This window comes from Paramormyrops kingsleyae, chromosome 17 (genome assembly GCF_048594095.1).
Source record: "Paramormyrops kingsleyae isolate MSU_618 chromosome 17, PKINGS_0.4, whole genome shotgun sequence".
In the NCBI taxonomy this organism is placed as follows: Eukaryota; Metazoa; Chordata; class Actinopteri; order Osteoglossiformes; family Mormyridae; genus Paramormyrops; species Paramormyrops kingsleyae.
Window position 1 is genome coordinate 1683863 of NC_132813.1, and position 23988 is coordinate 1707850.

The 23988-nt window shown below is 44.4% G+C and overlaps 3 protein-coding genes across 4 annotated transcripts; 2 read left to right on the forward strand and 1 right to left on the reverse strand.

Annotated features, from left to right (window-relative positions):
- Positions 1-748: 748 nt before the first annotated feature.
- LOC111833767 (NLR family CARD domain-containing protein 3-like) lies at positions 749-5852 on the forward strand. Its single transcript, XM_023792359.2, has 6 exons — positions 749-1335; positions 1592-1654; positions 2181-2321; positions 2703-2802; positions 3248-3491; positions 3646-5852. Exons 2-6 carry the CDS (start codon positions 1599-1601, stop codon positions 5217-5219), a joined length of 2115 nt encoding a protein of 704 aa, XP_023648127.2. The 5' UTR covers positions 749-1335; positions 1592-1598; the 3' UTR covers positions 5220-5852.
- Positions 5853-6942: 1090 nt separating this feature from the next.
- On the forward strand, positions 6943-11832 carry chordc1a (cysteine and histidine-rich domain (CHORD) containing 1a). Of its 2 annotated transcripts, none has more exons than XM_023792632.2 (12): positions 6943-7060; positions 7206-7275; positions 8013-8062; positions 8166-8222; positions 8431-8591; positions 8830-8933; positions 9017-9075; positions 9231-9301; positions 9383-9488; positions 9798-9917; positions 10029-10091; positions 10282-11832. In XM_023792632.2, exons 2-12 carry the CDS (start codon positions 7212-7214, stop codon positions 10423-10425), a joined length of 999 nt encoding a protein of 332 aa, XP_023648400.2. In that variant the 5' UTR covers positions 6943-7060; positions 7206-7211; the 3' UTR covers positions 10426-11832. The 2 variants fall into 2 exon arrangements, with proteins under 2 accessions (XP_023648400.2, XP_023648401.2); XM_023792633.2 differs by having other exon boundaries at positions 7028-7110.
- Positions 11833-14448: 2616 nt separating this feature from the next.
- naalad2 (N-acetylated alpha-linked acidic dipeptidase 2) lies at positions 14449-23500 on the reverse strand. Its single transcript, XM_023792629.2, has 19 exons — positions 23262-23500; positions 22430-22535; positions 22060-22246; positions 20658-20759; positions 20052-20177; positions 19610-19796; positions 19407-19500; positions 19129-19224; positions 17530-17615; positions 17231-17350; positions 16968-17050; positions 16774-16837; positions 16610-16677; positions 16381-16466; positions 16185-16275; positions 15775-16039; positions 15202-15283; positions 15030-15122; positions 14449-14845 (listed from the first exon to the last, which is right to left on the reverse strand). The coding sequence occupies exons 1-19, from the start codon at positions 23344-23346 to the stop codon at positions 14656-14658; spliced, it is 2211 nt and encodes a 736-aa protein (XP_023648397.2). The 5' UTR covers positions 23347-23500; the 3' UTR covers positions 14449-14655.
- Between the last annotated feature and the right edge of the window lie 488 nt (positions 23501-23988).

A 23988-nucleotide genomic window follows, 5' to 3' on the forward strand; every position in this document is an offset into this window, starting at 1 on the left:
TTTGCAAAACAAACAGGCAAAGAGGAAGAGTCAAAGATGACAGCATGTGCAGATGGACACGCTGCCCTGGTAAACAGCAGTAGTGTTGGCATGTATAAATCTGACAGGCATAGACATAACTACAGAACGCCACAGTAGTACAGCCTCAAACCACCACAGGTCTGAAATGGTAATTCAGCCCCAACAAAACCCATAGATCAGAAATGTCACAAAACTGTAATTTATGGCAAAGCTGCTGTTTGGAAACCACTTGTATCCATGAGTGATGCTTCCAGTATCACAATGTGGGCTTAGCTCCTTAGCTGGATAACTTGTTGGGTTTAAGATACCCCATTTTAAAGGGGCTTCATTTCCTTACAACCCCATTTCCAAAAAAGTTGGGATGCTGTGTAAAATGTAAAAAATAAACAATGCAATGATTTACAAATCATATAAACCTGTATTTAGCTGTAAACAAAGCGATGCAGTGCAGTGGTAAACATGCCCCTGTCCCAACTTTTTTAAAATGTATTGCTGGTATCAAATTGAAATTGAGAATATATTTCTCATAAAACAAAATTTCTGCAGACGTAAGAAATGCATGCACAAGTGCAAAATACTCAGTGTAATTGGTTCTTTTGTGCCGTTGTTCTGACAAAACATCCTACCTATCGAGACGTGCAATCAAGCCTTTCTGCGCATGTGCAGTTCCACCGTCTTTGGATTAGTGTTAGGTTTTAGGGGTTAGGGCTATCGATTAGCACTACGGTAGGATGTTTTGATGAAGTAGGACGTTTTGTCAGAACACCGTAACACACGCATTTATGTATGTAGCAGTTTTATTGCCTTGTGAATAGTCTGTAGGGTTTGCAAACTACCCCAACGCTTTTGATGCAGCTAATTCTGGGTTTATAATAGAATAATATAGATTTGCCGTAGGATTTCTTGCGTGGGAGTCTGAAATCGTGAGTGTCACGCCAGATGCGTGAGAGCTGGCAGCCCTGTGAATAAGTAAAATACACAGTTCAGTTCAGCAAGCCATACAAAGGCAGTCTAGGGCTTATCCTTCGCTCGTCTCTCCTTGTATTCATTCTCGGTATCGTTTAAAGAGAAACTAAACGTCATTTAGAGACGGGAATGACCTATTTCAGATCGCCTTTACGTTTTATATCTTTATTCTGGTGCAAATGTCAATCACCGTCTAAAGACAGGAATTACATCACGGTAAATGAACTTGTGAACCGGACGCCGCACGATGTTATGCGGAAGAGTCTTTGTGGAAACGCGCTTGTACATAGTTTCTGCCGACATTTTGCGACATTTTCTCTTACATTGACAGTTTCCCCCATGCGTTTGGTAAGAAGCATTTACATTGTGATTTCCAAATGTAACTTTTCCTCATAACTGAGTCGGTTTTGCTGTAGGCTGATCTGCATGGAGACACTTTTTAGGGGTTTCGGGCAAATTCTAGCGACTGGGACCTGTGTTTGTTAAAATTGAGACATGCATACATATTCAAATGGTGAATATAGCGACCTTAGCGATATATGCTACAATTTTATATGGGAGACGATTCAGGATAAAAACAATGATACTGTGCTTTTTCTGTCAGTGTTAAGATGAGTCTCCCAGAAGGAAGCGAGAGTCCGGCGGGGTCCATGCCCGACCTGCAGAGGTGAGGCGTTTTGTTTTTCCAACATGTACGAAGGCAGGATGTGGCGTGAAATACGAGCCTGATAGCGCTCTGCGGAGCTCGGGAGTCACATATAACACCCTAAATCTGTAATATTCTGTAAAAGCCTAAACGTCCGCATATACTATGTATATTAGTGACACTGTACGTTTTTTGTTTGTTTCTATCAGTTTATTTTTATCAAAAATGGGGGGGGGGGAGCGGCGGCGCTGCAAGGAATACAAAAAAATGCGCGACCCATTCGCTGCTACAAAAGTCCTACATTACAAAAAATAATCAAAATAATCCATTTAATCAGTGACCCAATGGAAATTGTTACTTGATCCACTTTGGGGTTGCAGAACCACATTTGGTGAGAACCACTGTTGTAACAGTAAGTGGAATAATGCCTGTGTTATCTGTTGTTTTCTTTTTCCTTGTTCTTTGTTGATTTTTGTGGGGCAGCGTCATGGACGAGAGAACAAATGAAATAGTTAATAGAATCTTGCTGTTGTGTGGTTGTGCCCAGTGTCGATGTGGGGGAGCCTAACTGGGCAGACGGAACTGAGGCACCGCCTTCCAGCTATGGGTCCATGAAAAGTGATGAGAACAGTGTCACTTCCGAAATCCCAGAGGAGGAAAAGGAGGACCCTGCTGCTGCCGCCTCAAGGCATGTGCACCGTCACAGGGCCTGCATTCTCACTTAGTGTGAACATTGTAAATATTGTGTTAAAAATGATTTCACTGTGGCGTACCTACAGCCCATGAATCTGACCAGGGTAAGCAGTTATGTAATGGAGGGGGGCTTAGTTGTCTTTACAACAGGATTGTGTGTAGCCTAAGAAATTTAGCCAGAGTTGGATAGTTCTGGTCCAGAAAGTAAAAATCCAGACCAAGATTTTGTTTCAGCCAACCAGTTGAATGTAGAGTCACAGTCACTAAACTGGTTGGTTTAAATTAAATCTTGTCTTTGTTTTGAAACTGGAATGAAAATGCATTTTAAACTGTGTACAGATACATTTTTGTAAATAACGATGTTGCATTTGCGAAGTGGCGTAGGGTTAATGCAGTCATCGGATCTTGAAGAGGATGCTGGGATGCCGAATTCAGCTACTGAGGATGCCACCCTGGAGTTGCCATATATATTTAAGGTAATATTCTAATTATTCTTCGGTACTGCAGGAAAAGTCAGGCATCATAGAGTTACTAGCTATGCAGGCTAACACAATAGCAGTGCTTCTGCAGATATGTAGAATGTTGAACCTTCTAGAGTAGCAACCTTTTTTGGATGTCAGAGAGTACTCATTGTTTTAAACCTTTTGCAAATACATGATCAAACTAAATGTCTCAATTTACATGAAAAGGAATTTAGTGGTAAATTAAAATGGTAATATATGCATTATTTTGGCCAAATGCAGGTCCATTTCCATACCTTAAGTTTTTTTAGTTATTACACCGCATTGTAATTGCTCAATTTTTTTACTATGCCATCACAGAAAAAACGAGAAATAAAAAACATGTTAAATTAGTTTCGTCTTTCAGAAATACTTGAAGCAATTGCCTGATCATTGATTTCTTTCTTCTTCTAAATTGCAGTCAATCCAAAAGACTCTAAATAATCTCAGTGAGATGAAGTTGCTTCTGTTCAAGATGTGCCTGCTCAAGCACCACGCTGAGTATTTTGAGGGTCATCTGGACAAAAATGCTGATATCCTGGACATTGTGGACAAGATGCTGGAACGCTGCGGAAAAGGGGGAGCGCTGAATGTAACCCTGCGCGTTCTCCATGACATCAAGGTGCATGACTTGGCTGAGGAGCTGGAGAAGAGCTGCATACGATGTAAGCCCCCTCCCGGGAATTAATGTAGATATCATTCAGACAGATTAATTTTAAAAAACCAATTCATGTTGTGGGTTTGTCTTGCATTGCATAAGATTACTGAAATAGAAGTAAAGATGATTTTATAATACTTGAAAATATTTTTTTTCCATAGTGAGGCTCCAGCATGACCTGAAAACTTGTCTGAAGAGGCGGTATGACTGCATATTTGAAGGAATAGCAAGACAAGGAAACCAAAGCTTTCTGAGCTATGTCTACACTGACATGCAGATGGTTTCAGATAGGAATGCAGTGAACAGGGAGCATGAAGTGAGGCAAGATGAGACTAGCCATGGAAATCAAGTACGACAAGGAACTGCAATCCCGTGCAGTGACATCTTCAGGTGCTTGCCTGGCCAATACAAGCCTGTCAGAAATGTACTTACAACTGGTATTGCTGGTATTGGTTTAACAGTCTGTGTGCAGAAGTACATTCTTGACTGGACAGAAGAGAAACCCAACCAGGATATTCACTTTATCTTCCCTCTTCCATTTCGGGAGCTGAATTTAATTAAGGAAGATCGCATCAGTTTGAGGGACCTTATTTGTATCTTCTTTCCGGACATGAAAGAAATGGATTTCATAGAAAAGAAGGACTGTAGAGTCCTTTTCATCCTTGATGGCTTGGATGTCTGTAAACTGCCTCTTAATTTCCAGGAGAATGACAAAGTGAGTGATATAGAACAGCGGACAACACCACAAGTGTTACTCACAAACCTAATGCTGGGGAATCTGCTGCCCTCTGCCCACGTGTGGATAACTTCCCGGTCTGCGGCAGCCAACCTGATCCCTTTTGAGTGTGTCCATTGGTACACGGAGCTGTGTGGATTTAATGATGATCAGAAGAAGGCTTACTTCACCCAGAAATTCAAAGATCCAGCACAGCTCTGTCAAGTTTTGTCACGCGTGACTTCAGCAAGGTCCTTGCATATCATGTGCCATATACCGGTGTTCTGTTGGATTGTGGCCACTGTTTTCGAGCGGAAGTTCGCTGACCCCGACAGAACAGTGATCACAACACTCACTCAGTTTTATACACATTACCTGGTTCTCCAGTTGCACATGAAGAATCAGAAGTATTATGGGATGAAGGCAGGTTTGCAACAGTGGCAGGACACAGACCCAGAGTTTGTTCTTAAACTGGCTAAATTAGCCTTTGAACAACTAGAGAAAGATAGATTCGTCTTTCATGAGGTGGACTTGAGAGAATATGGCCTGGGCTTCAGAGATGTGGTGCTGCACTCTGGGCTCTGCACAGAAATATACAAACAGGACTCCTGTCAGGAGAGGGAATTCTGCTTTGTTCATCAGACCTTGCAGGAGTACCTTGCAGCACTGCATGTGCACTACACATTTTTAAACCGTCACCAAAATGTACTTGGCCAGCCTTTGAAGAACACCATCTCAAAGATCTTTAAACCAGCACCCATGTGTGACTTGTACAAGACGGCAATAGAAAGAGCCATGCAGAGTGGAGATGGACACCTGGATCTTTTCCTCCGGTTCCTTTTTGGCCTCTCGGAACACTCCACGCAGGAAATCTTAAGGGGCCTCCTGAAGCGCATGGGAGTTGCTCCACCGGTTCCTGAAGAAATGACCAATTACATTGAAAAGCTGAGGAGTGAGAATAGCAATCCAGAGAGATGTGGAAATCTGGCCCACTGTCTGCGTGAACTGCAGCTCAGCTGATGTGACACTAAAGCACTGTGACTTCATGATACTTTTATTATCCACTAATAACATACAAACATACGGCAGTTTACTATCACTACAGTAAATAGATTTGTTATAATAAAAGTAATGTGACACTTTCAGGCTCTCAAACAAGACATATTACGGCAAGTCTGTAAACCTAAAATTAGCTAGCCTATTTGCAAGGTAATAAAACTGTTACATGTATGTATGTGTGTGCAGACTTGTCTTGAATTGAAAATGTCACACCAGCCAGCTGAGCAAAGCAACCCTGGCAACCCTTGGACAGATTTATTGTGTTTTTTAGTGTTAGAAAGTGTACGGTAAAGAGGGAGCGTGCTAACTGTAAACGGTGTATAAAACTAGAATGGGTTCGGTGCCCTTCGGATTATAAATGCAGATATGTATAGTGAAGAACAGCGCGGTATCCCTCCGAGGCAATAGATGGCGGTAGTGCGCTAAATCTGTGTTACAAATATTCTACTTTGAAAGGAAGACGCATTTTTTAAATCAAAATCGATATGTATAGTACCTGTGTCTATCAAACAGCCTTGAGTTTGTGTGAAAAAGGATTTGGTTGTGTGTATTCTGGTAAAACAAAAAAAGCATATTAAATATGATCCATTTTTATTTATGTTTTTGAATCTTTATTTTTTAAGCACATGTCCATACAAATGATTAATAACAAAATGGCATGATATGGAGCATAGAGTCACATTAACAGAAATCACCAGAAAGAATGAAAATACTGTACATGTAATCTAACTTCCCAAATTAACTAAATTCCACCATGTATCAAAAAAAGGAAGAAGGCGCAAAAGATTCAGAGAACAGTAAGGAGTTAGAGAATGGGATATACATTTTCCTTGCTTTTTTTTCAATATGATCCCTGTTGCACTTTCAGCCATTGTTGCCAACTCCTCAGCAAGGAAACTCGTTATTGGCTGTCCCAAAAGTCGCTAGAAGTCGCTAAATGACGCCATCGCCTCATTTGCATAATGTGAATGTAATTGTAATGGACACAGGAGAGAGGAATAATGTCGTGGGAGAGACAAAAAGTGTTTTTCCATAGATACGTTTATATCACCGGCAAAAGTGACCCCAAAGAGACACTCTGGCAGAGTTACTTTTTTAGGTTTGCTTAAGTGTACAAGTCACAATAAACAAGTGAACCCTTAACATTTTTTGTATAAAATCTACATTAACAATCTAAACGGATCAAAAAAGGACAAATGAAAAAAATTGTCAATGGCAATGTGAGAAAATGATGCACATCTCCTGCTGTGACTGCAGCTGGGCGGGGCTGCTGCACGCGGCCTGGCCACCTGTGAGTGCTTTGGGACGGGAGGGGAGCCCACAGCAGCACCCGCTGCCCGGTGAGAAGAGTAAGGACGATACGTGCTTTCACGTCAGAGTCTCCAAAAGTCTCCAGTAACACCAGAAAAAGTCGCTAGATTTGACACTAGTCGCTTTTTTGAAAACGAGTCGCTAGAGGGGTCTAAAAACTCTAAATATAGTGACAAAATTGCCAAGTTGGCAACACTGCTTTCAGCTGACTGATTTTCGCTTAACTTTAAGCGCCTTGTACCCGAAGTAGGCGGAATTTACAACGTCCTATCCGTGGCTGATCTGTGTTCAAAGCAACAGAATCCGACGACGTAACCAATGAGAGGTTGGGAATTGGTGATTGACGTCGCACAGTAGTACCGTCCCCCTGCCTTGTCCACGCGAGTGTTCCCGAAGGCGGTCCGCGCGTGCGCGTTGCGGCGTTTCGCGAAATTTCCCGAACTTGCCGGAATATTCTGGCGGCGGTCTGCAGGCAATCTGGCCAAGCGGAGGTAGTTCTGTGCTCAGCCCGAACCGGCTGGCTAGTTATCGCTCATTCACAGTTAGTTAAAATCCATAACAATCTGTTTACTGTTACTAAAGATTTCTATCTGCATAAGCCAGTCTTTCATAAATAAAATATAATTTTGTTTCCAGACCACCATGTCCGTGCTGTGTTACAACAAAGGTTGTGGACAGCGGTTTGACCCAGATCAGAATCCTGATGGTAAGTTGTGTTGTGTAAGTCGAAATGAGCATTGATTAAAATGTAAAATCACTCCGGTTAAATAACAGCTTTGTCAATGAACGACATTACCGGCTTTTTCGCCGGCGCCGCGTTACGGTTCTGGCTGGCCGTCAAGCCTGGATTATATAAGAACGGATGTATTTTTAAATATGATGTACACATGTTTTGTGCTGTTTAATATTTATACTTTTAAATTCATTGGCTTGGTAAAGTCTCACGGAAGACATCTTCCGTATTGGATGTCTAACTAGTTATCTAGTTTAATTGCGAGGCAAGGTAGAGCTTTGATGTTCACCGAGGTTAGCCTGATTAGTTTTAACTGTACGTTTGTTAATCGACGCGTATTTTAAAGAGAACAATAAAAAAAAACACGTTGATCTAGTGCTGCGGCAAAAACGTGCATATCACACCGTTGGGCGCCATGATTTCACCTCGGCGGTGGGGAACTGCCCTCTGCGTTAAAACTCCTAGTGTTAATGCCCAAGTTGGACTTGATCCACTATGCGCATCAGCGAATGGCTCTGGTTTTATACACCGTAAACACGTGAAAATGAGTGAAAAGTAAAAGTGAGTGTGGCAGGTTTTTTTTTCATAGGTAGGAGAATTCAGGACAGTACAGCATTTAAACTGGCAAATGTCATCTGAATGTATCGGTGTTTGTTACCGAGACTCATCTAAATTGCTTGTTGCAATTGTTGTCCTTTTATCTTCCTCAGACGCCTGTACCTACCACCCTGGTGTCCCTGTCTTCCACGACGCCTTGAAGGTGTGTTGGTTGTCACCTCTGAGAGTCTGTGTTGCTGAGGCATGATCCCAGTCCTAATCTGTAGTTGTCTTCTCCTTTAAAGTAATTTCTTTCCTTTGTTTAGGGGTGGTCTTGCTGTAAAAGACGGACAACCGACTTCTCTGATTTTTTAAGCATCGCAGTAAGTGCCTGATTGACTGTGAATATGTTTAACGGGATTTCTAGTGACAGAACATTTGAGTTCTGGAACTATTACATGCTCCTCGTCCTTTCCTATAAAGACCTTTGAATGGGCTTTTTTAGACTTTAAGAATAGGGTCTTATAAACTTATAAGATCCCTTAAGTAAGTTCAGCTATGGTATAAATTTTTTTCTGTGCTTGTTTTCAGGGCTGTACCAAAGGACCACACAATAAGGAGAAGCCCCCTGAGCCAGTAAAACCTGATGTTAAGACCTCAGGGGAGAAAAAGGACCTGGAGGACCTAAAACCAAAATTTGATGAATATGTCATTCAGGCACCCAAACCGCTGGAGTCCATCAGTCGTCCGAGGTGCGTGGTTCTGTACTTCACTGCTGTGCTGGGATTAGGTTTCTAAAGGGATGGTCAATTTCTGCAAACTTTCCAGACTCTTTCCATTATATGGGAAGTTAAGATGGGGAATTTTGGAAATATTCAAATAGAATCAAAATGATTACATAGATTTATGCTTATAACCTTCTGCTCTGTCTGCACATTACTTAAAACGTTTGATAATACTAATTGTATTGTGAATATTTTTCTGTTTTAGCCCGGATGAGCCCTTCGTAAGGTTACAACAAAAGGTGGCATCCTCGCTGAAACAATCTTTGGAAAATCTAAAGCTAACAGAAGCCAATGAGCCGGATAAAACTGGTAGGGGCTGTAATTTAATCAGAATTACCATTTCATATATTAGTGAAGTAAAATTTTCTGATTAAAATGTTTGTTTTTTTTAGACGAAGAAGGAGATGAAATTAAGGTTGGAACATCATGTAAAAATGGAGGCTGTTCAAAGGTTTGTTTCATTGGGTTATCAGTTACATTTCTGGAGGTGGTGCGTGTTCAGATGTTATGCTGTAGAGTCATTGGACAAATGATTGTGAAATGAAGTGTAGTATCGTATCTTCACAGAATGACGTGTGTGACGTCTTTCATTTTATAATGTTGCAGACATTCTCTGGCCCGGAAGGCAGTGAGGATGTGTGCCTGTTTCACCCAGGGGTGCCCATTTTTCATGAAGGGTAATGCCTTTCCCCAGTGATCGGGGGTGTAGGGACAGCACCTTCCGCAGGTGTTCATGTGAAAATTCTTTGCATCTTCAGGATGAAGTACTGGAGCTGCTGCAAACGGAAGACCTCAGACTTCAACACGTTTCTGTCCCAAGAGGGCTGCACTAAGGGGACACACCTGTGGAAGAAGCAGGATACTGTAAGTGTGTCCTTGTTTGCATACTAAATCCCCCTCCTAGTCTGGCTCTCTCTTACGTGACTTCAGCAAACCCAGGCGTTAGTAATGGATTTTGTGCCGTAAAAGTGATTTTTCCGTCCCTAGGATTACTGTAAATGCTCAAAACTCATTTCAAATTTCTACTGGTGTTGTGCTGTGAGCTTGTGCAATTTAATGGCACCTTGCTGTTGTCAAGTAGAACTGTTATTATTACCACAGGCCTGATCATAGTGAGTGTCACATGTCATGTGGCGTATCAAGGGCCAATGAAATCTCTGTTTATCTTTGAAGGGGAAGAAGGTGGTGCCGTGTCGATTTGACTGGCATCAGACAGGGGGCCAAGTGATAATCTCTGTGTATGCCAGAAACTCCAATCCAGAGATCAGCCGCGTGGAGGCTAATAGTACCGTGGTAAGTCTGACAGCCTGGGGGTGTCTGTTCTCCTGAACGTTTTTTGTGTTTAATCTGAAACATTCTCTGCTATCTCCCCCCCGCAAAAAAAAATAAAAAAAAATATAACAGCTGAAGATCCACATTATATTTGAAGGTGACAAGGAATTTGAACAACAAATCAGCTTGTGGGGTGTAAGTACTTCATCTTGTAGTTTCAAGTTGGCTCCTTGCTGGTATGTTATATGATGGCAGATATCATACACTGTGGCTGTTGTAGATTGGTCTCAATACTACCAGTTAGTCAGAACTTAATTTACCATTTTGTGTGAACTGGAATTGCTGCATTGCTCACCACTCTCATCCGCTTTGTTTTCTGTGCCAGGTGATCGATGTAACTAGGAGTGTCATGAACATGATGGCATCTAAGATCGAGATCGCCATGAAGAAAGCAGAGCCCATGTCATGGGCCCGCCTGGACCTGCCTCCGGTGACGAACCCACCTCCGGGAAAAGAGATGGATGGCTGAGAATGCCGCACGAGGCTGAAGAACGACCGCGACGACACCACCAGGACCATCCCCAGCACCTCAATAATCCTGCTTTCTCGCATACTGTACCATCTCTGAACGAAGGATTCCAGCTGTCACCGGCTGGCATCTGTTTCTGTAGGCCTCTTGCCAAATGGGACCCCCAGCTGTAATTCTCACATACTCCTGTTTTCTGTATGGCATTTATTTTTTTTACTTGTATCAGTCATCTCAAAATCCCATCATACCTTGCAGTATTTTTAGTAAAACTGCACAGTCTGTCTTGGTGTCTCTGCTGTTGGAGTAGAAGTTAAGGATGAAGAGAGATGGCATGGTGACAGTGAGCATGCCTATTCACTGGCCTTTGCCAGTGGCTCACTGGTGGGACCACAGAATCTGCACACTGCAGCTGTACTGTTTCCAGTTACTACCTGTCAAAGAGAAGCATGGAGGCCTGTAGCTGTAGGAGTGTTTTGGTCGCTGCAAAGACGCATGGCAAATTTTTTGCATAGTTACAAAATGCTTCAACATACTGTATATTATTGGTTGTCCTGCCCTCTGTCTCATGCCTTGGCCTATTGCTTTTGTGACCTTGGATGTTTTACTGCTCTTTCAGTTTTTAAAGCAAAATTTTCCCTACAGCTCAAAGATTTTTTTCCTTTTGCCAATTGCATGTGTTTCTCAAGTGTTTGTTGTGTCCTGCTGGATACAGAGCTGATTAGGTAATTAGTAAAATTAATTATATTCCACTCTCAATCAGGCCAGATATCTGCAAGCGCTGCATCAGCCACCATTGATACATGTTTTTATGTTTTGTTGGGCTTGGACTCCAGGATGGTTTCCTTCTTTTCCATGAAAAGCCAGAGTCCCAGAGTGAATGAAGCTGAAGCTGAAGATGTGTAACCTGTATCTGCTTATAGCCAATTCTATCGCCATGCTAAGTCATCAAATGTGTCTTGAGCAGGCGTGGCCTATCTTACCCAGATAGGGTTATTGAGTTTGTGGGTTTTTGCCGCAACTCCCTAATTAGATTATTAATTAGAGGACTGATTAGCTGAAGAGTTCTCACACCTGGTTTTGAACAACTGACCCAAACCCAACCCCAAAAACCTGCACACACACTGGCCCTTTCTGGATAAGATTGGCCACCCCTGGTCTTGAGCAATATAACACACCTTGATGATGGAGCGCAGTGCAAAGACTGAAGGTAATGTTCTGCCTGGACGTTTTTATTGGCTTCACCTGTAAGTGGGTGCAGTACTACAAGTCTGCTTTGGTAATTGTGGAGGGGAAAAGAGTTTTATGTCTGGGTTTGATGTTCATGAAATGTTGACAATTTCCTTTGTGGTCTTTCCATCTATTCTGTCATAATTTAACCATGTTTGAATAAATTCTACTCAGATTTTATTAGGTTTCATAAAATATTTGCATTCAGGTTGAGTCAGAAGCAAGCAATTAGCATGGATGTTCTGGTGAATTTCTATGTACAGCCCTGTTTCCAAAAGAGGGACGCTGTGTGAAATGTAAATAAAAATAGAATGCGATGATTTGCAAATCATATAAACCCATTTTTAATTGAAAATAGAACAAATATTCAAATGTTGAAACGGACATTTTTATTGACAAATATGCTCAGTTTGATGCCAGCAACATGTTTCAAAAAAGCTGGGATGGGCAAGAAAAGACTGGAAAAGTTGTGTGACGTTATAAGAAAACGTCCGGTTGAATATCTCACAACTAATTAGGTTAATTGGCAACAGGTCAGTAAGATGATTGGGTATAAAAAGAGCCTCCCAGAGGGGCAGAGTTTCAGTGCAGAGAAGATGGGGAGAGGTTCACCGCTCTATGCAGTGAAGATGGGGAGAGGTTCACCGCTCTGTGCAGTGAAGATGGGGAGAGGTTCACCGCTCTGTGAAAGACAGTGTAGGTAAAAATTGCAGCAATTAAAGGATAATGTTCCTCAATGTAATAGTGTAAACAATTTGGGACTTTCCTCATAGTATATTATATCATATAGTATATTATATCATGAAAAGGTTTTGAGGATCAGGAGAATTCTCCACGCTCAAGCGACAAGGCCAAAAACCAATATTTGATAGCTGTGTTCTGCCATGTACATGGACACTATCCAGTGACCTGAGACAAAGACTGGACTCCTTTGGTACTGTGTCTTGGTTAGGGGACCAAGCAGTAAATTCATGAGGATGCAAAGGGATTAATAATATAGAAGCAAGGGTTTATTACCCAGATAATAAAAACAACCAGAGTTGGGTAATTCGGGTCCAGACCAAGATTTTGTCAACCAGCCAGTTGAACATGGTTGACTACTCCCGGTCTGAATTACCCTACTCTGTAAACAACCAATATCAAATCATTCTACACTAATTTTACACTAACAAATTGGCCAAAAAGAAGGCGACAAACTTAATGAAACCTAATACGAATTAATACGCAAAAGAACGTGACTCCAACGAACGAAACTCAAAACTGCCTCTCCCTAACACAGACATAAGGGGATACGAATAACGACACGCCCGGGCCATTTACACGCACACAAGGCGGGGAACACACTTAAACATCTATAACATTAACCCACAAAATCCAACTCAAATAAAAAGCTCTCCTTTGCTTGGCAACCACTCAGGCTCTTCCAATCAGCTGCCCTCGCAGGTGCTCCTTGGCTCTCAGCCGTCAGTCATGCCCTTGTTTGCCGCGGGACAAGACCTCCCCAACCACTGATTAACTCGGCAGAAAAATTTTATCACAACAAAAACAAATACCTTCATACTGTCCGCACGTGTGTACTCCATGACCGACAATATGAAGATAAGATAAACAAACAAACAAACAAATCAAACCTGCTGGATGATTATTTAGCTTAATATGCGACTGCAAATAACACTGCAAACAATCTAATGAAATGAAAGAGGGGGCAATGTAGAAAGACGCCCAGTGTGGCCTCAGGCATCACAGTCTCATTGGAGAATCCTTAAGTACTGCTCGTTTGACTGCTGAACGAGCGGTTGCTCAGGGAATGGGTCACATTACCTGCATCGTGAGGGAGTGTCAATTACAGCACTATGGCCATGTGGCGCGATTACCTGAGGAAGATCCGGCTCACGGGATCCTCATTGCTGAGGGCACGAGTGGCTGGACCAGGCCAAGGGGACGCCCACGTTAACACCTGGCTGCAGCAGATTGAGGGCCATTTCCAGAGGGTGGGATAAGCCCCCGTGGTGGCCTAGGGGGCCGCAAACCGAGGTATTTCGTCATGTGGTGAGCGTGACAGTGCACTGTACCAGTGCATGACCCCCATCTGACCTGACTTGTGATCAGCATGGCTCTGTAGCAGTGCGAGTGCTAGACGGGCCTGCCTGCAGTCCAGACCTTTGACCCATTGAAATCATTTGCTCATGAAACGAAAAATATGACAAAGGAGACCCTGAACTGTTGAACAGTTGGAATCCAAGAATCCATTTTCAAACCTCCAGTAACTGGTCTCCTCTGTTCCCAAACGTTTACAGATTGTTCTTAAAAGAAGAGGTGATGCAACACAGTGGTAAACATGCCCCTGGCCCGGGAACGTGGTGCTGGTATCAAATTCAAACTGAGCACCAAAAACATTTCTGTTTCAACATGTGATTTGTTGTCTTTGTTCTATTTTCAATTAAATACGGGTTTATATGTTTGCAAATCATTGCATTGTTTTTCATTTTACACAGCATCCCAACTTTTTTGGAAACGGGGTTGTAATTACAATGAATATAAAACTTAATAGAAAGGCTGCTTGTGCTGCTGCGTGTGTGAATCTGTCATCACCTTAAACGTGGGTCTTTGTTTACATAGAAAATGCAGCTCAGAAGACCAGTTTGTTTGTTTATGGGGGGGGGGGGGTCTTCAACTTAGATCTTTTCAGAAATCTGGTTCCTCATCCTCTTTGCTGCAAGATATGCTGATTGCTGGCACAGTGTTAATCAAAAGTCATTCTCTGTCCTGGATTATCTACTACAGCAAAAGATCTACTAGAGTCAGTAGGGATTTTACTGTGAAGTGAAGGCATTATACAGAGTGTAGTGAAATATACCCTTTCCTCCCACGGGGAGCACAACTTAAGTGATGCTGAGGGGGGCCTGCCGTTGTTGGGGAATGCAGGTCTCTGGGGAGTGGGGTCTGCTTGTCATAGGGCCTTGGAATGCAGGTATTCTTCCCTCCTAGTATGGGGTCAGTGTGTTAAGCGGCGGGGGAGAGGGTGGCAGCTGCCGCATAAACAGTGAACGCTGCGATGCTGATCTGCCGTCTGACTTCCTCCCAAGCTTTTGCTGGGTCCTGGGCGTTCTGGATGTCAAACATGGCATCGTAAATCCCTGGGAAAGACTCCCCAGCGTATTTGTTATGGCTGCTCGGGGCAAATATGATGTGCCTGTCCAAAGAGAGGGAGAAGAACCACTAGCAGCAGGTCACTCGTACCGTGTCACAGCACATTACAATCTGCTGAAAAAGTCAGTGATTAATGAGGCTGCAGGAGTTGAAAGATAAGCATTTTTCACACTGTCAACATTATTAAACCAACCTAACAGGGTGACTTGGCGTTATACTGTACGTACCTATAGAAGGGTCTCCCAGGCAACCCCAGGGGGTCTACAAAGGCTCTCTCCAGGTACATCAGCTGGTCATTTGCCATTCTGACTTCCATTGAGCTGGGGGAACGAAGCGCAATTCAGCTCTGGTATCGTCCAAAGCCAGTATCATAAAAAAATTATCTATCAGTACACTAACTTCGTCATGTCGATGTGCTTGAGGCGCTGGTGGAAGGCCTTGGCCGCTGCCGTGAAGTCCACTACGGCGGAGAAAAGAGCATCTGCACAGACAACGGGGATTTCAGTAAGCGTGCAGCACTTCAACACCCGTTCCTTTCAAATGGCAACATTGCGTTTGCTCCCCCACATGACAAAAGGACTTGAAATAGGAGCCGAGACACTTAAAATTTTTTAATTACGAAGAAGAGTTCTTGCATCTTTTTATCCATCCATCCATCCATCCATCCATCCTCCTGAGATATATCAGAATTTTTCTGCGTTAATTGTAATGAAGGTGCCACTGCGACTTCATGTAATAACGAAAAGAATGTAAAGGAAAAAATTACGTAAAAAGCAGGAAACAAACATGAGCATCCACATGACTGCACCTGGTGGGATTCGCAGTTTAGTGTGTTTTTTAGTTGGAAACTAATTAATGTTGCCATTTTTAAACATTCTCTTTGGCCTTTGGACTTTAGTGTTTTAAACTGATGGAGGAATCACATGACCAACATGGTTCAGCGATCATGCTGCCCCGACGTGGGCTGCTCACCAAAGAAGACCCCGTACTGGTCGAGGCTCTCCTGGTGCTTCTGCGCTAGCTGGAAGATGCTGCGGGCGTACTTGTCCAGGGCTTTGGCGTATTCGTTGCAATCCAGCGGGAGCAGCAGGGACTCAGCTAGCTGGAATACAAGGGCTCCTCTGACCCGTGCCACTGCAAGAAGCTTCCGGAAGGAGGGGTCGTAGAAGTGATCCACAAGCTCAAAGGTCTCGTACACGCTGTGGTATACTGGATAATTGCTGTACTTCTCTGTTTTCTGTCACACACACAAACACAGGCAGTATGTACAATAAAGAACAAATGAATGGCTGTATGACACAGGCCTTATCGGTATGGCTGTCACATGACCAATAGGTAACTGGGATCATGGCAACCTATAAATCTAGGTGACTGTTCTTCACCCCGTCTTTGGTGTATCTCGCCCTCCCGGACGCGATCCCCAGTCTTATGAAGTAGGCTTCAAAGTCGCTGCCAGAGCCAAGCTTGCTGATTCTGAAAAAGGGGAATTTAACATGGCGTGTGAGATGTCTGCAGACGCGACCCGTCACCCGTCACCCGTCACCTGTTTATTAAGCACCAGGCAAACCGTATTTTTACCTGGGCGCGTCTCTGTCATCTGTCCAGTTGTCCTTTTTGTGCCAGCTGTCGTACAGGGACACCCCCTCTTCATCTGGGCTGGCAATCTGAGCCGGGCACATCCCACAGCCTTTTTTAGTGCCATGGGACTAACTTCTAACTTGTAATATCACACGCTCGTTCAAAAGGTCATTTTTGTTATCTTCATACAAGCAAAGGGTATGTTGTCACGGCAACGTTGCCAGGGTACCTTCTTGGTGACGTCGTACACCAATGTATGAAGCGATGGCGTGCAGTCAACCCTCAGTGTGTACATGCCTGCAATTACGACAGCGGGAGTTGGCGGGGGCACTATGTCACGTGACTCTCGAGCGAACACTGGCGCCATCGCACTCCTATCACGTGTCTGCTCACCCTCGATTGCAGAGTCGGCATTAATGTAGGCCACTCCCCTTTCCTGCAGTATTCTGGAATTTTCCTGACATCGAAGGGAACATCACAGAGAGATTAGGTGGAGGCCACAGTGCATTTCATATGCCGCACATTTTTGGAAAATAGCTAGTTAGGCGGGGCAAGGTCCAAACAGGCACGTCTGTGTCTTCCGGTACCTCGGCCCACTCGGTCGATCCCAGCAAACCAAACTCCTCTGCATCCCAGCTGGCAAATATGATGGTCCTCCGCGGTCTCCAGCCTGGGGTAATAAGGCATGCAAATCACACCCCCGAGATGATTCTCAAGGTTACACTGTACCTCACGATGGTTCACAAAGTCACAAAAACACAGCAGGCAGCTACTTCACCATAAATCAGCTAATTTGCTGAGTAACAGCACGGGATTTATTCAGACCAGCCTCTGTTCTCCTCCCACGTACCATGCGCCATTAGCTTGCCAGCACTCCTTACGTTCTCATGGACCACTGCGGCGCCGGATGTGGGGTCGATTCCCCCAAACACCCACGAATCCCGGTGTCCACCCATGATGACGTACCTGTCTGGGAGATACGGGGGTACAGGCAGCTACAGTGGGATATATCCTGAGATACGGCCTGGATGTGGGGGGACCGTGTCGCTCCTGGGTGGAACTTTAGCTATTCATATTAAATTTAGTTAAATCATACTGCGAAATCCTTAGTGATTCCTTGTGACCCAAAAGACTAAAGGCGGATCATACCGGGCTCCACAGCCCCGCGGATTTTGCCGATGACATTGTAAATCCTCGTGACCTGGTGGTTTATGTGGATGTTCATCCTGACCTTGCTGTGGAGGAGAAGATATTAAATCATTAAAACAGCCTGTTACCATCTCAACAACCGCCCCCCTCCATCACCGCCATGTGCTGATGATGCATTTAATGAACATACAGTGTTATTGGCTGACGATGAAAAGAAGGATTATCTTTGTATTTCACATCCATCAGATTGAAGGACAGACTTTCCCCTCCAGGAGACAGGACATCCGTAACAGGGACAGGGAGTCCACAGTTACGTGGAGGAAAAGCAAGTACAGTAGCCAGAGACTCCCTTTCAGGACACCTAACGGCCATGACTCAGGTCCATAATGATACGACATTAATGACTCATGTTCCCACATGGAAAACAGACCCTCCTTCTTAAAGCTCAATAGCGTCCAGTGATCTGGACACTCTTTCTGTACTGGGACCACTGTAGCAGCTTTTTCTGCTGAACTTGGAAACCTGGAGATCACCTTTTTAAACATTTAATAATTAACTGGTTTCCATAGTGACAGTAATAAGCTGACTTAAAAAGCAAAGCGGCTGACTGGATGGTTATTTTGCTGATACAGTGTTCAGGCTACCTGTGATGCACTATTCACATGCTACCTGTGATGCACTATTCACATGCTACCTGTGATGCACTATTCACATGCTACCTGTGATGCACTATTCACATGCTACCTGTGATGCACTATTCACATGCTACCTGTGATGCACTATTCACATGCTACCTGTGATGCACTATTCACATGCTACCTGTGATGCACTATTCACATGCTACCTGTGATGCACTATTCACATGCTACCTGTGATGCACTATTCACATGCTACCTGTGATGCACTATTCACATGCTACCTGTGATGCACTATTCACATGCTACCTGTGATGTACTATTCACATGCTACCTGTGATGCACTATTCACATGCTACCTGTGATGCACTATTCACATGCTACCTGTGATGCACTATTCACATGCTACCTGTGATGCACTATTCACATGCTACCTGTGATGCACTATTCACATGCTACCTGTGATGCACTATTCACATGCTACCTGTGATGCACTATTCACATGCTACCTGTGATGCACTATTCACATGCTACCTGTGATGCACTATTCACATGCTACCTGTGATGCACTATTCACATGCTACCTGTGATGCACTATTCACATGCTACCTGTGATGCACTATTCACATGCTACCTGTGATGCACTATTCACATGCTACCTGTGATGCACTATTCACATGCTACCTGTGATGCACTATTCACATGCTACCTGTGATGCACTATTCACATGCTACCTGTGATGCACTATTCACATGCTACCTGTGATGCACTATTCACATGCTCCTGCTCCTCATATATCCTCATAAAGCAGCTTCCGGAATATTCGAGGTTAAAAAGGACAGAAGTCTGACACGGGTCAGCGATGTACTGTTTTAAAGGCAGCTTTTTTCCCCCACACTGGCTGAATCCTTCATTTGGAAAGACGTTCGTCAATAGCCTTTCTGGAGCAAAGACTTGGCCTTACTGTTTGTTGAACTCTGGAGTGAATCCTGGTCCAGTCTTGTAGGTGACATTGAGTGCCCCCTTCCAGTTATTAGGGGGAATCTGACCTCCCATATTCCTGCAACATGAAATATTTGGCTACAAACGGCAACCCTACCACACTACCCAAGAATTAAAGTCCATCTTTCTTCTGTTTCGGTACCAGATATTTACCAACAGCAACACAACACAATACAATAACAGCAAGAAAAGATGCGGCACCGTGACACATGTGGCTACAGGAGGGTGTATCAGATGTACCTGAGCAGACTGACTGCATCGTGGTAACCGATAGGATGCACGGGGATTTTCGGAAGGCCGGTTCCCTCTTGGATGCTGTACCTGTAGGTATAATCTGTGGAGAAATGGGAGCTGCAGCAGTGAAACATTGGCCTGCCAGCCGCAGCACTGAAGAACAAGCAGCTCAACATCCAGCCAGCATTTCTGCAAGGCCACAGTTTCACCTTTGGCAGGGTAGCCCGGGGTCAGGGGGTCCCCCGCTCCATTCAGGTTCAGCACGTTCCCTCTCTGGGCCCCACCCCCTGGGAGGTTCCACCCGTCGGGGTAAACCTTCACCCCCGTGGCACAGTAGTCGGCCGGGTCAGAGAAGAGGATGATGCCCTTTGCCCCCGCTAGGATGGCATTCTTCACCTGCGGTAAAAATAAAAAAATTTTAAATGACAGCTACGGTATGTGTGTGGCTCAGTGAGTTAGGACACCTTCCCTGTGACCAGCGGGTGAACGGGTCAAATCACACAGCTGGTAGAGTGATTACACTATAGGCCCTTGAGCAAGGACTTGATCCTAAATGGTCCAGCGACTGTCTGACCCCTGCTCTCTCAGTACTGAAGAAAAGGTGACAGACACGAACACACAGTCCGCTTTAAAACAGAGCAGGCTACTGACCTTGTTGCCCCTGAAGATCTTGCCATATCTCGCTATGAGGATTTTCCCTGAGCAGTTGATTCCCATTTCACGCTCAAGCATAAAGAAGTCCTCTGTGCGTCCGTAGTTCACGTAGACCAAGTCGCCCTGTGGATGGTAAAGGATCAAAAGAATCACAGACCAAGGCTCAGAGGCCAGTGGGATGTTTCCCGGCTTGAGCGCCTCATCGCCAGGCTGCTGGCTTTGCATCTTTGAAACGCCGCCTATGTAAATGTTTCCGGAAAAGCGGTAGATGATGGATGGATGGATGTTAATTACTCCTGAAGATGCAACGTTCAACCAATTAACACAAAAATATGGTACAACTGCAGGGGGTCCTTTACACTAGTAGTGCGGATCAGGCCCAACTTCAGCTTCAGAGTATGGGGTGAGCTACAGGAACATCTGAGCTTATGACAGGATGACTGAGTGGGCCAAGCCCCCCCCCCCGCCCCCCTGCCCCCATCGAGCCGGGCCTTGTGCCAAATGTAATAAACTAAACTGTATGTGTGGCTGATCTTTTTAAGCACCTCAAAGGTTGATCAAATAGTATTAGAAAACGTCTGCAGACTAAGTCAGCGGTCTCACCTCAGGCTGACCTTCAGCTGAGAAGGCATTGTAGGGGGGCACGATGTCAGAGATGTCCTCATATCCCTCTGGAACGGGCTCCGATAGGGAGGTGTTAACTATCTGAAAAGGTGTACACCAGTGTCACCTGCTAACGTAGTGATGACTGCACTTTACCGTAATCACCGCATTCGCACTGCACTGCTTGCTGATAATTATGGACTGTTAACAGTCTGGCGATTATAAAAGGACCTCAGCAAGGGCTTGGGAACGTGACTGCGGCCCCTGAGGTCACCGATCTGCGGGGAAGCTGACACAGTTGGTGTTTAGGCGTAATACAGCCGTTTGAAAACATTCCGCTGATGAGCGGAGGAGGGCCTGAGCGTGCTCCAATGCGGCACGGCCACAGATATGCAGGTTAGACTGGGCGCTGCATGTTCAAATAAACCCAGAAGGAACCACATGTTGATATGAATGTAAACTTGGAAAATGATCAGACCTCAACAAGCAGGACCTGGGTTATGAAGTGACACTGTGTTTAGCTAAAGGATTTGACCCAGTAAAAAGGAAATTTGATGACTATGTCTAATTCTATAGGCAGTCCACAGGTTACGAGCAGGATCTGTTCCCTAAGTCTGTCTTCAAGTCGAATTTGAAAGTCAGAAAAATAATAATACAGCACACAATAATAATAATTATATGGCGATAATGAAGGTAACTACACAGGGTACTGTGCTGCACCTCCAGCCAATGATCCGCAGAGCCCACACAATGTTTTTACAAGCGTCCACAGTAGTGACTGCGTCTGTCATTACAAACCGTTGTATTTAACCTGAATTGTTAATATAACAGGCTTTATGGCAGTCTGCTCGTGAGTATGAGTGGTCTGTAAGTTGGACATTCTTAACCCGTCATGTGGGGAGCATTTCTTAACCACTTTCATTATCTATCTTCATTTTACAACTATGGACATTCTTGCTCTCTATTTTTACTCTGATTTTGCAGTCTTATTTTATTTTTATTGCTGTTTGTTATAGTAAAATGATTTATTCTTATCTATTTATAACATTTTATTTTTCTTTGTATGACGTTATTTCCTTAAAAGCACAATCCTGGATGGAGGTGGAAAAGCATCTCGCTGCACAGGTGTACAGGCTACAGCAGGGGCGGCCAATCTTATCCGCAAAGGGACGGTGTAGGTCAGCTGTTCAAACCGAGGTGTGAGGACTCTCCAGCCAATCAGTCCTCTAATTAGTAATCTAATTAGGGAGTTGCAGCGAAAACCCGCATACACACCGGCCCTTTGCGGATAAGATTGGCCACCCCTGGTCTACAGTATATCTGTGTGTGTGACTAAAACAACCTGAAAGCTGAAGCTCGCCTGCTCTGCTCACTTTCACGCACGGTTAGAGGCCAGACTCACCTCATTCCCCGCTTGGTCTATGATGGAGATGTAACTGGGACTGGTCTTGTTGGGATAGGACAGGAGCACGTCGTAAGGCACAAGCTCCACCGAGTCCAGTCCAAACTGGAGCCACTCGTCTCGGATCTGCTGGGCCAGGTGGAGATTCTGCTGAGTTCCAGCCAGGTGAGGGAGACGTGTAAATTTCCTGAGGGAGGTAAGAATCAGGTGAACACCCACTGGTTCCCTCAGGTGAGACACACCGATTCAGCCTTTATGACTCAGATGTCATCTGTCCTGTCCCTGTTGAACCACAACGGTGTAAACATTTAGTGTGTAATAGCTACATTCCAAAGTTTTAAGGGTAAAATCAGTGAGTGGCACAATCAACCTGAGATGTTCTCTGATGTTTCTCGCCTGCATTTCATCCAGGAATGCTCGCAGTTTACTTGGGGGAGTTTCACCCAAGTTGGTGTCTGTTGGTCTGGTAAACCAGCCTGGAATAGTCCAATAGCACCAGTTAAATCACTGGCACTGGAAACTCACTGCTCATGGTAATTTCACCAATGTGAAGACTTACATCTACAATCATGGAAACATGCATCACAGTCATAAATCTGATTGCCTAAGGCACAGCCTACTGGACTGGCTATCTGGACAGAAACATCAGATAATTATGTGAATTATGTCTCACAGTACAAAACTGTGCAGATAGGCTTCAGTTTAGTGCTATCTGGGGCCGACTAATTATTAACTGAACCCAAAAGTTGGACCAAAATCATAAACAACAGGCCTGCAAATTTCTACAAAACTTAAAGTTTTAGTCGTCATTTGCATTTTGAGAGACACAGTAGTACTGCAGAAACAGACCTGTCCAACAGCATTCTTTGAAAAGGTCAAGGAATCATTTTCAATTCTTGCTAAATTTATTAATGTTTACTCTTTATATCACGGTCTAATTTCTGCTAGCTGTCATAACGAATACAGCGATGCAGGCGCGTGACACCCTGACGCCGCGGGTCCGTGTGTTCCCGAAACGCCTGTTTTGCCGTCCGTTCCGGAACTGCCAGTCTTCGGCACTTCGGCTAGTGTGGCATTCATTGCCATTGCGATCTTAGATGCATTCATCTGTAATCATACTTGTGCAACACAGTAACACCACTTAAATAGCAATAACTATATTTCATATAGAATAAACTATATTTCAGTACAATAAAGCTCACCTATTATAAAGCCAAGTAAGAAGAACGTCGCAAAAACACCGAAGCAGCAGATCCATCTGAAAAATTTGGTGTTCAGAAAGCCCATTTCCCAGCGAAATCCAACTCAGTTACTGTCCCCAAGAAAGAGCCTACGCGTGATTAACGTGCATGCGGGAATGAGAAGAAGGGAAACTCATCGGGAAATCCTGAAGGACGGAGGCACGGGTGAGAGATCGAGAGAGAGAGAGAGAGGCAGACAGAGAGAGAGAGAGAGGCGGTGGGTGGGGGGAATAAAAGAGAGTGTGGGGCAGGGGAGTTTCTAGCTATTGAAAAGATCCGCGGCTAAGTCAAGTTTACCTGACGCTTGACTTTCTTGTTTTCGAAGGAACATGGGGGGGGTGGGGGGTACAGCTCCGATTGATCGGACATAACGACGTCCATGGTGGAAGGTTTGACTGGGACCCGGATTGGCTCGAAGCTGAGGAAGGTGTCCATGCATAATTGCATGGGACCCCGATCGCGATCATATTTCTATTTGGGTTCCTGCTTTATATAACTTCACATGGTGGATGAAACCAACCGGCCATCTACCGCCCGAATGAATAGGGGGCTCAGTGCTCTGCTCCGGACGGGTACACAGTCATTTAAAATAGGGGTTCCCAGCCTTTTGATGGCCGCGGACCGGTTTACGTTGTACAAAACTCTCACGGACCGGTAAAACGGCCGAGGAGAGGACAGGGGGTGGAGT